The following is a 14,693-nucleotide window of genomic DNA, read 5'->3' as shown; positions in this document are numbered from 1 at the left end:
GTTTTAAAAATAGTTAATAAAGTGATTTATTAATGTTTTTTAATTAGGTTATAGTTACAGCAGTTACAGCACATACATAGAATGTACCAAATAGTGATTTCATATTAATTTATTAATATTACTCTTAAAGCTCAGATCTTATCAGACGCTTGTCTTACTTTGTATCATCCATCAATCATCAGTAACATTTATGTTAATAACTTAATAAATTAATTTAACTATATATTACTTTTTAATATTATCTTATTAGATATGTAAAAAAAATGCTGTTGTTCTTTCTATTTTTGTATTTATGAATGTTTTTGAAGTATTTACAACTTAAATTATTACCTATAAATATTAATTTTATAAATAAAATTATAAACCCTTTATAAAGGAGCCTTATTTTTTATATTCAAACAGTCTGATGAGCTCAGGAGTCAGAGAGTGTCAGTGATATGGGAATGTTGATGAGTTGTGTGTTTTTCCGGTTGGGATGTGGGATGTGTCTCCAGCAGGCCGGGTCTGTTCCAGCAGCAGCAGCAGCTTGCAGGAAAAGACAGAGCGGAGTGGAGGAGAGTGGAGGACAGACAGTGGAGGACAGTGGAGGAGAGCTGAGCAGAGTGGAGGAGAGGAACGTGCCCTGGCCCGGTCCCCTGCGTTCTGGCTCGCTCAGCGGCTCTACAGCCTGTCATCATCCAGCATGCAGGAAGCCACAAGATCTTCAACCCGGAGCCACAGACTAAAGAAAGAGGGCCTGTTCCCATTTACGCAGCTGAGCCCCAGCAGCCTGTTGTGTAAGGCCTGGCCTAATTTAAGCTGCAAACTTGTTCAACTCTCAGAAACGTCTAAACGTCTGATTCTGAGAGCAGGATGCATGAACTGAACTAAACTAAAGCTCTTCACACTTAATACTGAGCTCCATGCTTAATTGTATATACGTACAGCTCTGGAAAAAAATAGTCCACTTAAAAATGATTAATTTCTTTGATTTTGCCAAATTGAAAACCTCTGGAATATAATCAAGGAGAAAATGGATGATCACAAGCCATCAAACCAAACTGAACTGCTTGAATTTTTGCACCAGGAGTGACATAAAGTTATCCAAAAGCAGTGTGTACGACTGGTGGAGGAGAACATGCCCGATGCACGAAAACTTTATTGATTTATGAACTCAAAAAAATTTAAAGAATATGAACTTGTTTTCTTTGCATTATTTGAGGTCTGAAAGCTCTACATCTTTTTTTGTTAGTTCAGCTGTTTCTCACTGTCTGCAAATAAATGCTCTGAATTATAATATTTTTATTTGGAATTTGGGATAAATGCTGTCCATAGTTTATAGAATAAAACAACAATGTTCATTTTACTTAAACATATACCTATAATAGGAAAAACAAATGTTCACTCTGTTCAGCACTCTGCCAAGAGAAATTGCCTGACAGTGTGGACAAATTTAGCTTATTTTATCTCATTAGTGCCATTCTAATTATAAATTTACCTCAGCAATGCTATTTTCAGTCATACCTTTACATGAATAGTCGTTTTTTAATAAGTTAAATTAAGTAATTAAGTAATTGCTGAACATGTCAATGATGATGTCTATGGTTGCTTTTCTTTTTTAAAGGGTGGGGTTATCCAAAGATTACAGGCTAGACAGGGAAACCTGGACGTTAAAAATAGCTAAATAAATTATTTCATAACTAAAATGTCTGGAATATTTGAACTTAATGCACATTTAAAACTCTAAGAAACATAAAAAATGTATTTAACCCTTAAAGCAATTCAACTTTGTTCTTTGACATGGCATAAAGCCCAGCCCTACATCAAAGAAAACTATATAAAATAAAAGTACAAAAAATATGTGTTAAAGTAAAAAAAAAATATAAGCAGTGCTAAGCTGCAGACACAAAAGGCACAATCTATTGATACTGACCCATCTACATGTATACAATAAATTAATAAATGATAAATATCCATATATATTCCATGCTAAGTGAATGAGTGAATGAGGAGGGAAGGCTGTAAAGCTGTGGTCTGCACGCTGAAGCTCTGTTGCAGCTAAAGACATACTACACTGCATTTTTATCAATTAGGCCAGTAATTAATACATTAAAGGGACAATAGGGACGTGATTACAATGGCATTGATCCAGTAAAGTTTGATCATTATATGGCTGTTTGGTTAATAAGGACAGACTGGAGAGTCTGGAGTTTGCACTGATTGCACTTCAATGTGCGTTTTGTGCTGAATGTGCAGAACATTATCAGCCTATTGCTGTGATGGGCTTCAGGAGGAGAAGGAGCGAGACTGTGCCCAGCAGAGGGAGCCATGGATTAACTCCAGCTGGTACTGGTACCCGGGCACTGCAGTCCTTTGTGTGAGCGCAGCGATGATGTTTTTGTTTGTTTTCTGCACTTTTTTTTTTCTTCTCCTCTTTTCTTTTCAGTTCATTTCAGAATTGGGATGTTTCTCTCGCCTTTTAATTTGTGCGCCTTCAATTTATCAAAGTTGGGTTCTCACGTAGGCCGAGAGCGGAGGAGCGAAACGGCGGAGAACCCTCTTGTCTTTTGTTTTTCCTCCAGCATTTAAAATTAGTGCACATTATGAATTATACAAAATGCAAATTAAGAAGATTCATTTCATCAAGCCATGGCCGTTTCAACTCCAGATGGAATTTTAAAAGCGCCGTTTTCTCTTCTCAGGCTCCCGGTGTTGTTCTATAAAATATAAAAAGGGAATAAAACACTTCATGAACGGACTCGGACCTGCGCTAAGACACTGTATAATATGCACACACTGTATTATACACAGGGAAATGTCTGTTCACTGTGCAGGTCCTGCTTTTGTGTGCTGGGGAGAATTACACATTTTGTGTACTAATAATGGTACATTTAGAAAATACGCTTGTGTACTTATTTATTGTATTATTGCACCTTTTTGTACATAAAACAGCAGTAAAAATACCATTGCAAAATAAAAAAGAATTAACATTTCATTAATGGACTAAGACACAATATGCACACACTGCACACACTGTATAATATGCACACACTGTATAATATGCACACACTGCACACACTGTATAATATGCACACACTGTATAATATGCACACACTGTATAATATGCACACACTGTATAATATGCACACACTGCACACACTGTATAATATGCACACACTGTATTATACACAGGTAAGTGTCTGTTCACTGTGCAGGTCCTGCTTTTGTGTGGAGAATTACACATTTTGTGTACTAATAATGGTACACTTAGAAAATGCACTTGTGTACTTATTTATTGGATTATTGTACCTTTTTGTACGTAAAACAGCAGTAAAAATGCCATTGCACAATAAAAAATAATTCACACACTGTACACTGCACACACTGTATAATATGCACACACTGTATAATATGCACACACTGTATAATATGCAGGAAAATGTCTGTTTACTTTGCAGGTCCTGCTTTTGTTTGCTGGGGAGAATTACACATTTTGTGTAAGAATAATAGTACACTTAGAAAATACACTTAGTTATTTATTGTATTAATTACACATTTTTGTACATCAAATATTAGAAAAAAAACAGCAGTAAAAATACTATTGCACAATAAAAAAGAATTAACATTACATGAATGAACTTTTACACTTGTGCTAAGACACTCTATAATATGCACGCTTTGTATAATATGCAGGGGTATATTGTCACTGTCCAGTAAAAAACAAGTATCTCCAAAATGATGGTTTTACAGGAGAAGGCAAAAATGATCTAAACTTTGAATGAAAGATAATGTAAAACAAGAGTTTTCCAAACAGTTTTAGAACATATCTTTTTGTCTGTTTATTATATTATATTATTATTTGAACAGGGTTCAAATAATTTTAAAATAATAAAAAATAAAAACAGACAAAAATGGAGATACATGGTTTTCTTTTGGATAGCAGCAAAGTACTGTATGTTGATCTTAATTTTAGTCAGATCAGGAATTCTGACATACAGTACCAGTCAAAAGTTTGGATACACCTTCTCATTCTTTGTTTTTCTTTTTTCTTTCTGTAATTTAATTTAAAATCCAACTAAAATAGTGATTTTAAGGTGATTTAGGATGAGCTGGAGCGTCTAAGAAGAATCTAAATTATAAAGCATTTTCTGTTTTTTTTTAACACTTTTTGTTTACAGAATAATTCTACCTGTATTTCTGTATACCTTTAACGTATATATCATTAAACTTACAACGTAATGAAAATGAAAAGAGGTGTGTCCAAACTTTTGACTGTTATGATATTTGTTGATTTTTACAACTACAACAACTAATTAGAACACATGCCAATTTGTCTACTATTGGTTGTGTTTTGTATTGATTTGTTATATTGCAGTAATGATGAGTACGCTTGTTTCCGTTTAAATTACTAAATAGTTTATAATTAATAGATTAACAATAGTAAATACTACTAATAATATTCACAAACAGAGCCATGTCATCTGCTGGTGCTGCTTCACTGTGTTTTATCAAGTCTAAAGTCAGTGCAGTTTTGTTTTCCCTGAAAATCTTCCAGCACTTCATGCTTCCCTCTGCTGACAACTTTTATGGAGATGTGGATTTCATTTTCCAGCAGGACTTGGCACACTGCCCACACTGCCAAAAGTACCAACTGCTCTTATATAATATTCTAATTTTCTGAAACACTGATTTTTGGCTGTAAACCATAATCATCAACAATTAAAGAAATAATTGCTTAAAATAGATAGATCTACTCTATAGATGTGTGTAACACATCTATATAATATATGAGCTTTACATTTTAAACTGAATTACTAAGATAAAGTAACTTTTCAATGATGTTCAAATTTTTTGAGGTGCACTAGTATATCCTGTATGTATTATATATTATCCCAGATACAGAGTTCAAGGGTCTTTATCCCAGTTCGTGTGCATTTATTCTACAGTATCTCCATTCACGTCATCATTCACCTGCATGTTTGGCATCTCAGACATGCTCTTCTAATTGTACCTAATGTCTCTATTCGTGCCCTTTTCCTACGTTTACACTACGTATTCTGTCTTCACTAGATCCCATGCTTTTGGTGCGCCCATAATTCATTAAAATGAGATAACAGATGGATCGTTTAGGACTGAGAGAAAAGGGCACACGCTTTCATCAAAACAGTGATGATGGTAATTAGCAAAGACTCTCAAGGTGAACTCTTTATTCCGCCTCACCTCGCTGTGGCCGGTTAACAATTTGGGCACACTTGATAATTCAATAAACTGAAATTATGCATAATAGTGCTCGCACTGGATGATGAATGTACAATCAATAATTCCTTCAAAAAAGCTGGGAAAGCCAATGCAAACAATAGTTTTGAACCCGCCCTCATTAGTCAAAGTGGACACAAAAAAAAATCTGAAGCTCTTTTTCTCAGAAAGGACGAGGATTTGATCAAATAAACGTCAATGCATTGATCGGGAGGATTTCAGCAAGAAATTTGCATGGGAACGACCATCAATAGCCATTAAATGGCCCTCATACGTAGACAGATGTTTGCTCGTACATTTCACCAGACAAGAAATCCATGTCCCTCCTTTTTCCTGTTTTATATTCCGGCTTGATTCCTACCTATAAGATAGCTGTCCATCATGTCCACCGGCCCTGATTATGGCTGCATTTTTAGCCTGTACATGGGATTAGGCTGATATCACTGAAAATAATGATTAAATATAGCTTTAATATATCTGTATGACACAAAAATATATATATATTTTTGTTATTTTTTTCATTTTTATTATTTCTTTCCCTTTCTTTCCCCTACAGCCTAATCTAAACCCCATCTTATAGACCCCATCTTACCATTCAGGCCCAGTACTTCCCAAGGCTTCAATTGTCAATAAAGTTTATTGTGAGGGGCTAAGTGTCGATATGTACGCCCTCCCCCAGCTGGTGAAAGGGATTGGGGGTAATTGATATGGCACAGCGAGAGCGTGGGACAGACATGAATATTTGAGAGTACATTGATTTCAGGTTCATCAAGAGATTTGTCTTTTGCCGGACTCCATAGGCCTGGCTGCAGCTCAAAGACCTCTGCATGCAGAGCTCAGTGGCCTAACAAAGATGGGACACGCCCCTCCTCTAGCAGAATACTTCAAACTCTACTTTCAGGATGCATCACTAAGCTTTGTGTTTATTTGTTTCAGCAGTCTTTTTAATATTTAAGATTTTTAATTGATTTTATTTTATTTTTTCAAATTCTCCCAGTTTAGCTGCTACTTAGCTGTATATCCCCCATCACTGGTGATGCCACAACACAAAGAGAGTAAAGACTACATGCACATGCCTCCTCCGACACATCTCCCCACTCAGAGAGAGCAAGCCCAAGTGTTCTCTCTCAGGGCTCTGGCAGATGATGGCAAGCTGCATGACTGGGATCCGAACCAGTGATCTTCTGATCATAGTGGCAGCATCTTAAACCGATGGATCACTCGCCACCCCTTTTAATTGTAATATTATGTATTATTTTGTATTAGCCTCTGTGGCACCTGACACATTAACTTCTATGGAAGCCCTAAAGGGACATTAAGCAAAAAGTGAATTAATGACATTAAGTGAAATAGAAGTGAGTCATGAGCACTAGAATCTAAGAAGTGAGCGCCATATACTACATAATGAGCTCCAGATATGAATGTAGTGAGCACCAGATACTAAGTGGTAAACACCAAAAAATAACAGGAAAAAACACTGTTCAAAGCGTTGCTTAGTACATTACATTTCTCTACTTTATTTATTAATAGATAAATAAATAAATAAGCAATGAACAGGCATTATGTAATTTGACATTTGTTACACTTCATGATTTTTCACATTTATCCTGACAAAAAACAAAACAAAAAAAAACATGTTAACAACTATGTAATTAGTTCAGAATATAATCAGTTACAGAGAAAAAAAAATCCCTGAGATTTAGTGGACAATTATCTAACAGCTTTAAACTAAACAGAAAAGTACATTATATATGTGCATTATTAATAAAATATTCATATTTTTTGTTGTTGGCACCAAAAAATCTATGATGAAACGGGCTCTCATCAGGACCGCAGGGTTTCTGTGAACCTTCGTTCAAAGTTATGAACACTTTTCTTCTATAAAGTCTTTAAATATTTTGGAGATATATGCTTTTTACATATATGTGGAATATATATGAACACACAGTAAATTGTGGGAAGTGGACGGCTGCATGGATGACTGTTTGTTTTGAGTATTCAGGCAGAACCCATCACTGCAGCAGCAGCTGAGGCCTGTGGTCAGTTTTTTTTTTCTTTTTTTTTCTCTAGAGTGCATTGACATGTGATAGGTGGACGGAGATGAGCATTGATTACTTTGGGAAATGGACAAATAACAGCCCCTGCTTTTCATAAGCCAGCGTAACATAGTTATCACATCACTCCTATTTCACCAACAGCCTGACATATTTATTGTAAATACACTTGTGGACCGAGACAAACAACTGACCATGTGATACATTAGACCATAATGTGAAGCAGCCCTAAAGTGCTACACTGACAGCAGAGCTTCCTGTTTCTCAGTCCTGTATATTTATTTAACCCTTAGATGCACAGTTTATACTGGTCATGTAATATTGCACTGCTTAAATAATATAGTCCATCATCTTTAATAGTGCATAGCTGCAATCATCTCTATTTCATGAAGAAAAGTATGTATTTTTAACTTTAAAATTAATTTGAAATGTAATTAAAAGTAATTGTGTTTGCGTTGTGTTTCACATAATTAGTAGTATCAATACATTAAATATGTAAAATTAATCCTCTTTATTTGATCTTTTTTTTGGTTTGTTTGTTTTCTGTTTTTTGTACATTAAATAACTAAATGCACATATATTTAATTTTACAAAATAAACAAGGTATCACCTTGCTTACAGTATCATATCAATGTGATATATTGTTGCAGTATCTCAATATGAATATATAAAATATTTGATATATAAAATCACAGTATTGCAATTTATCTTGAAATATTAGATCACAGTATTGCAATTTGTTCTGGTGTATAAAATTAAAGTATTGCAATTTATTGTGGTATATAAAATCACTGTATTGCAATTTATTGTGGTATATAAAAATCACAGTATCACAATGTATTGTGATATATACAATCACAGCAGGGCAATTTTAGTGAAATATTAAATCACAGCATCACAATTTATCTCGATGTCTAAAATCACAGTATCACAATTTATCGTAAAATATTAAATCACAATATTGCAATTTATTGCAGTATTGCAATTTGTTAAGTTGCTAAGTTATCTCAATTTGAATATATAAAATATTTGATCACAGTATTGCAATTTATCGTGAAATATTAGATCACAGTATTGCAATTTATTCTGGTGTATAAAATTAAAGTATTGCAATTTATTGTGGTATATAAAATCACTTTATTGCAATTTATTGTGGTATATAAAAATCACAGTATCACAATTTATTGTGATATATAAAATCACAGCAGGGCATTTTTTGGTGAAATATTAAATCACAGTTTCACAATTTCTCCTGATGTCTAAAATCACAATATTGCAATTTATTCCAATTAATTGCAGTATTGCAATTTATTATGACATGCATCGGTTTGCCAAGTTCTTGCCAATGCACAGGCCTAATTGCAGTTGTAATCAGTAGCAGAGCGAGGGGGTGCAGACTCGGGTGCAGTAGTGAGGAGAAGGGTCAGTGTGGTATGAAAGCGCTGCTGTCCAGTGTGAAGTGGTTTTGAGGTTGGTAGGGCAGAGGCTTTGACCTTGGCCTTGTGTGAGGCTCATCTCAGATATCTTACTCGATAACTCTCCGTCGCTGGCTCATTACGGAAGCGGCCTCCCCAGTCAAAGTGCACAGCTCGACAGCAGCGGCTGAGTGTGCTGACTGCACACATCACGCCGGCCTGCTCATTACATTATTCATTGGCATGGCTGAGGTCTGAGGTCTGGGGTGGGAGCTCTTCCCTGGCGGGGGGGGGCTCACACCGTTCTTTGTCTGTTTCAGTTGGAGACGCTTGCTGCACGGCTGCACTGGTCAATAGATGTACCTGTAGTTCATATAACAAGAGCTGTCAGGGGCTTTCAGAAAGGTTAAAAGCTTATTCTGCTGTCTTGTTTCAGAGGAAAACTAAATTTGAAATGTTTTTTTTTTTTTTTTGTGAATGATCCTGCTTGGGCTGTAGAGTTCTCAGGTTTATAGGAACCTATGAAAGCTTCACTGACGTCTGAAATCCTTGAGCATCTACAGTATAAAGCTTAGACATCCATGAACCTGTTGTTGGTTCACTGGTTGTCCTTTACTGGGTTTCTTTGGTAGATCCAGACCACTGCACACCAGGAACCCAACAACACCTCACAAGACCTGGTGGAACATTCTGGAGAAGTTCTGGCCCAGACATCCAGCCATTACAGTTTAGTTTGGTCAAAAAGTTTCAGATTCTTATATAATCCCATTTGACCAGCTTTCAACATCTCAACTTCAAGAGTTGATTGTTAACTTTCTGCCTAATATATAGGTCCTACCTCTGGACGATCTTAATGCCCAAGTTTTTTAAACAAAGGAGTTTGTTTGAAGTCCTTAACATTCATTGATTGCTCATCCATTCCATTTGTGTCTATCATAAATATGGTATTTATTGTGGTAAAAATGTTTGTCTTGTGTTTTCTTGTCTCATTTTGTCCTTCATTGCAGGACTTGGTAGGTACTAACTGATTTACAGCATTTGACTGACGCTCTTATCCAGAGCGACTTACAGGGGAGTTAGGAGTTGTTAGGAGTCTTGCCCAAGGACTCTTTTTGGTGTGTCACAGTATACTTACCCACACAGGGAATTGAACCCCAGTCTCCCACATGTTGTGGTAGCTCCCAAGCAGGCAATGGTGTTATCCACTGTGCCACACCAACCACCACAAACATGCTTACAAACCAACAACTTGAAAAACTGTTCAACTGTTTACTTGCTGCCTGATATGCAGATCCACGTGATTGCAGGTGGTGCGTCTGAAATATATAACAATCAATTAAATTTATTTAAGCTCTGTAGTTTTTTTTTTTTTTTTAATGGCTGATTATTGTAAATACAGAATAAATTACAGGAATTGTCTCTCAGTTTTCAACCATGTCAATATTAATTGGTCTAGGGATCCTTTGTTCTGGTCATTCACTTAAATGTATAGCAATATTTTATATTAACCCTTTCGGACCTTGCATCCATTACAATGGATATCATGTATTTTCTTTATTTTTAAATGTTTTGTTGCACATAACCAGATATTGCTATTTGAGAGCTGTTGTCCATTGAAATAGACCATAAACCAGCCAATGACCAAAGTTTATAAACCAATGAAACAGTAATTTGGCTCCACCCACTGCACTGGAAAAACTAGTTCTAGAGCCGCTGAGGCAAAGTAACAGCTATTTTTTATTAATTTAATGTGATTTAGAAAATGTTTTAATCATCATGTTTTTTCACTGTTTAGGGATGGTTCATAAAAAAAGGTCAATATGAAATATTAAATATTACACACAGGCTTCTATTGCAATGGAAATAAAAACAACTGTTAAATATTTAAATTAATTGGATTTATTTGCTTAATAACTGTATTTTATATTACAATATTAGAGCCTTCTTTTCTGTGCATTACAAACAGAAACTGGAGATAATTCTAGTCTGAAAGGGTTAACTCAATATTAATTAGTATTTTTTGCATTCAGATTAAATAGTTTACCTTATTAACTTGCATAACTGAAAATGAAGGAGAATTCAGAAAACTGTCTCTGTAAACTTTAAAACCCATAGAAACAGAGCGAGTTTATTGTTGTAGTACAGTAATAACGGAAGGCCTGGGGTGGGCAGGAGTGCACGTTTACCATGTTCAGATTTTAAAATGGCCACGAGGCTCCCGGTGGGAACAGATGGCGCAGTAATTTAAATCTGTGTTTTAGCCGAGCCAACGGCTCAGCATGTCAACACAGAGCTATGACCACATCTCTCCTCCTAAACACAAGCAACTGTGGACATATTGGACATTACTTACCCGCAATAATTTAATCACGCTCACAACTTTTAGATATCATAAACATAACCTTCCTTATGCTTGAGTAAATGATGAGGGGAGGCAGCACGTTTGTATTGTCTCTAACTGCAGGTTTGAGATCAGTATGCAGGAATAACAGCAGGTTTATACAGGGATAAAATAAAATGCAATGGTTACTAAGAATGAGAGAGTCATTTTCAGCTATGATGTCTTGTTTATTCATCATGTTGTTTTCTATTGTTTGTGTTAATCACAATTTAACCCAGCAATTCTCAACTGGAGAGTTGGGACCCAAAAGTGGGTCACAGACATTTTTTGGGTGGGTCACGGACAGTTAAATTAAAATAAATTTAATTCATGCTTATTTATCTGATTTTGTACTCATCTTTTATATTGAAAAAAAACATAGACAGAAAACGTTTCTTACTAACTGTCATGTGCAGCAAGGAAAGGACACGGAAACGGATGCAATACAAGTATATACATTTATTAAACAGATATAAATCAAAATAAACAAAACAAAACAGGATAAATGAACAGACAGTTTAACTATAAGAAATACAGAATACACTAAGACTGAAAAAAAAACAACTACATCCTAACCAACGTGAAAAGGTACAAGAACCGACAAGGGACACTGAAACAAATACTACATACAACACTATACATATATATACATGGAAGAAGACAGGTAAAAAGAAACATCTTGCGGCAGGTAACGAGGGGGCGGAGCTACAAATAAGCACAGGTGAAAACTGTGGAGGAAGGCCACACAAAACCATGTGCAGGAAAAAGGTAAATAAACAAACAGGAGGGCAGGAAAAACACAGAGACAGACAGGAGAGACACAGAACAGGATGAGAACATGACATTAACATACTCTAAATACAGAGAAATGCAGAGAAGTGAAATATAAAACTTTGAAATACCTTATTTATTCTGTGCAGTATTGATACTTTATTTTATCGTAGTACATTTTATACAAGTATTTGACATGTTCCTCTTCAGTTTCTTAAAAAAAAAAATGCTCTTAAATGTACTTTGCATGCATATGTATTTTTAAATGGTTTTAGGCTATATATATTTCAAAAATAAATTAGTTTGGTTTGTATTCTATAAAAGTGGGTTGCAACTTAATGACCATGAGAATGTGCGGGCCCCAGGATGAGACCAGTTGACAACTCCTGATTTAACCCATTAGAGTCCAGACCCACATCTGAATATCGATGTCAAATTGCAAATGTAATCAGTTAAGTCAATTAACTGAGCAGCACATTTTGTTTTAATATTTTATGTTTCATATGTTGTAGTCAAAATCATATCAGAATTAGTTCGAATGCAATGTAAAATATTTTATTAATGCATGTAAATTGTTAAATGTTTGGAACAGGCTTTTAGAAGTAAAAAGAGCCAGATGTGTCCCCAGTACTACCTTAACATACCTGCATGCTCTAAATAAAATCACAAGATCAGACATTCACACACTGTCATGTAATGCACTTAGTATGTTCCGTATCCCGTATACCGTGTGACCATTTTTATGATTTTCTTTTGTAAATCTTTAGTTGTTCACATCAACAATTTCAGTTAAATATATTATATAGCAGATGAACACAGTGATATTTGAAAAGTGAAATGAAGTTTATAGGAATTACAGAAAGTGTGCAATATATATATTTTTAAACAAATGTGTGTTGGGGGCTTTTCGTTGCCAGCTGCTGTATGTAACTAATAAAGTAAATTGTAATCTAACTTAGTTATTTTTAAAATAATTTAATCTATAAAGTAATAAGTTACATTTTAAAGGGATAATCAGAGTTTAGTAATTCGATTTCTTTTTTTCAGTAACTATGACATCACTGGTTGTTTCAATTGACACAGTGATAAAAAAAACACTTTATATATTTTTTTATTTATTCTAATATTAGTCTATTTATTATTTATTATGTCATAACTAAACACTTTCTGACCTGAGATGCTTTAATTCTAATTTTCAAAGAAGACTAATGCGTCTGCACATTGCTGCATGTGTTTATTTATGATATTCATATTTGAAATGCAAATCAGCACAGTGTGTTTATTGTGTGTGTTTCAGTCATTCTGATGGTCTGATCTGTTGTCCAGAGCGGACAGCGCTCTGCTGCAGGCCATCCTCTGATCAGGACCCATTGGAATTCCTCAAGCAGCACGACATAATCAATAATCAGAACTGTTAATCAATGTTATTCTAAATAAGCATCGACTGGAGCTGCAAGGTTAGCCAGGTTTATCGGTTTACATTAAGCAAAGCAACACAACTGCAGACACGCTACGGCAGTTATAGACCTATTTCACGCTTCTCTCTTCAGCTCCAGCTCTTTATGACTTCAGCGCTGGATATTGCAGGACTCTTGTTACTCTCATAATTAATTTCACTTTTGATTTTTTTGACAGATGCCTGAAGCCTCTCATCTATTTCCTCTTTTAATTCATTCAGAGAGGGGAAATAACAGGATAACACTGTTAACGACACTGTTGTTTCCAGTTATGTTTTAAAACTCATTGCTAGGGGTTTATATTTAAAGTGTCTGGCTCATTCTGCATAATTACTGACAGCATAGACAGTAAAAGTCATTGGATTTGCCAGGCAGTTATCAGTTTGTCAGTACAACATTGTTTGTAACTGGAAGAATGGAATGTCATAACTTCATTAAACCAGAAGTGATTCCATACATATTCCATAAATATGTTTATAAGATCTGATCAACCCCAATCAATGCTAAGTAAAGCAACATGCCATCAAATTCTATAGCCTAGTCACATGATCAAAATCATTGTTGCACCCAAAAGGAAGTGCTTGATTTCAAGGATATTTGGAAATTAGATAAAAGTTACTAGGAACAATAAATATTTTATTAACTTAGACTGAAATATGCAATACACTAGTGCATCTCATACAATTTAAATATCATTGAAAAGTTACTTTATTTCAGTGATCTATTTTTAGCGTTTATTTATTTTATTGTTGATGAATAAATGAAGGCAAACTTATATAGCACCTTTCTAGAAACCCAAGGACACTTTACAATTTACACGTTTTAAACACAAGCACATTACACATCAACACTCATCCACACACCGGTGAGAAGTGGCAGCCAATAGCGCACAGCGTACTCTCAACCGGAAACAACCGTCCACCTGGAGGTCTACATCTGGGCACAGTCATACATACATTTACACACACACAAACTTACATACATACCACATTCTTTACACATACACACCAGATCAATTTAGAGTATTCCTTTTTTTCTGGGCAATTTACCTGATCTCCATGTTTTTGGACTGATGATTATACAATATCTTACAGCCCGAAAATATATAATTAGAATATTATATAAGACCAATTGGTACTTTTGGCAGTGTGCCAAGTCCTGCTGGAAAATGAAATCCACATCTTCGTAAAAGTTGTCAGTTGAGGGAAGCGTGAAGTGCTGTAAGATTTTGTGGGGAAAACAAAACTGCACTGACTTTAGACTTGATAATAAAACACAGTGGACCAACACCAGCAGATGACATGTCTCTCCAAACCATCACTGACCATCAGTAAATTTTACATTTTGGAAATTTGGACATCATAGGACCAGAGTCTGGAAG

General features: G+C 35.1%; 1 protein-coding gene across 1 annotated transcript in view; it reads left to right on the top strand.

Annotated features, from left to right (window-relative positions):
- Window positions 1-475: 475 nt before the first annotated feature.
- LOC125804613 (uncharacterized) overlaps window positions 476-14,693 on the top strand; it is a 62,428-nt gene continuing 48,210 nt past the window's right edge. The window contains exon 1 of the mRNA XM_049483684.1: window positions 476-776. Coding sequence (XP_049339641.1) covers window positions 476-776 — 301 coding nt within the window. The remainder of the gene's footprint in view (window positions 777-14,693) is intronic.

This window comes from Astyanax mexicanus, chromosome 9, assembly GCF_023375975.1.
Source record: "Astyanax mexicanus isolate ESR-SI-001 chromosome 9, AstMex3_surface, whole genome shotgun sequence".
Lineage (NCBI taxonomy): Eukaryota > Metazoa > Chordata > Actinopteri > Characiformes > Acestrorhamphidae > Astyanax > Astyanax mexicanus.
The sequence above is the reverse complement of the archived record's forward strand: the minus strand, read 5'-3'. Positions and strand labels throughout refer to the sequence as shown.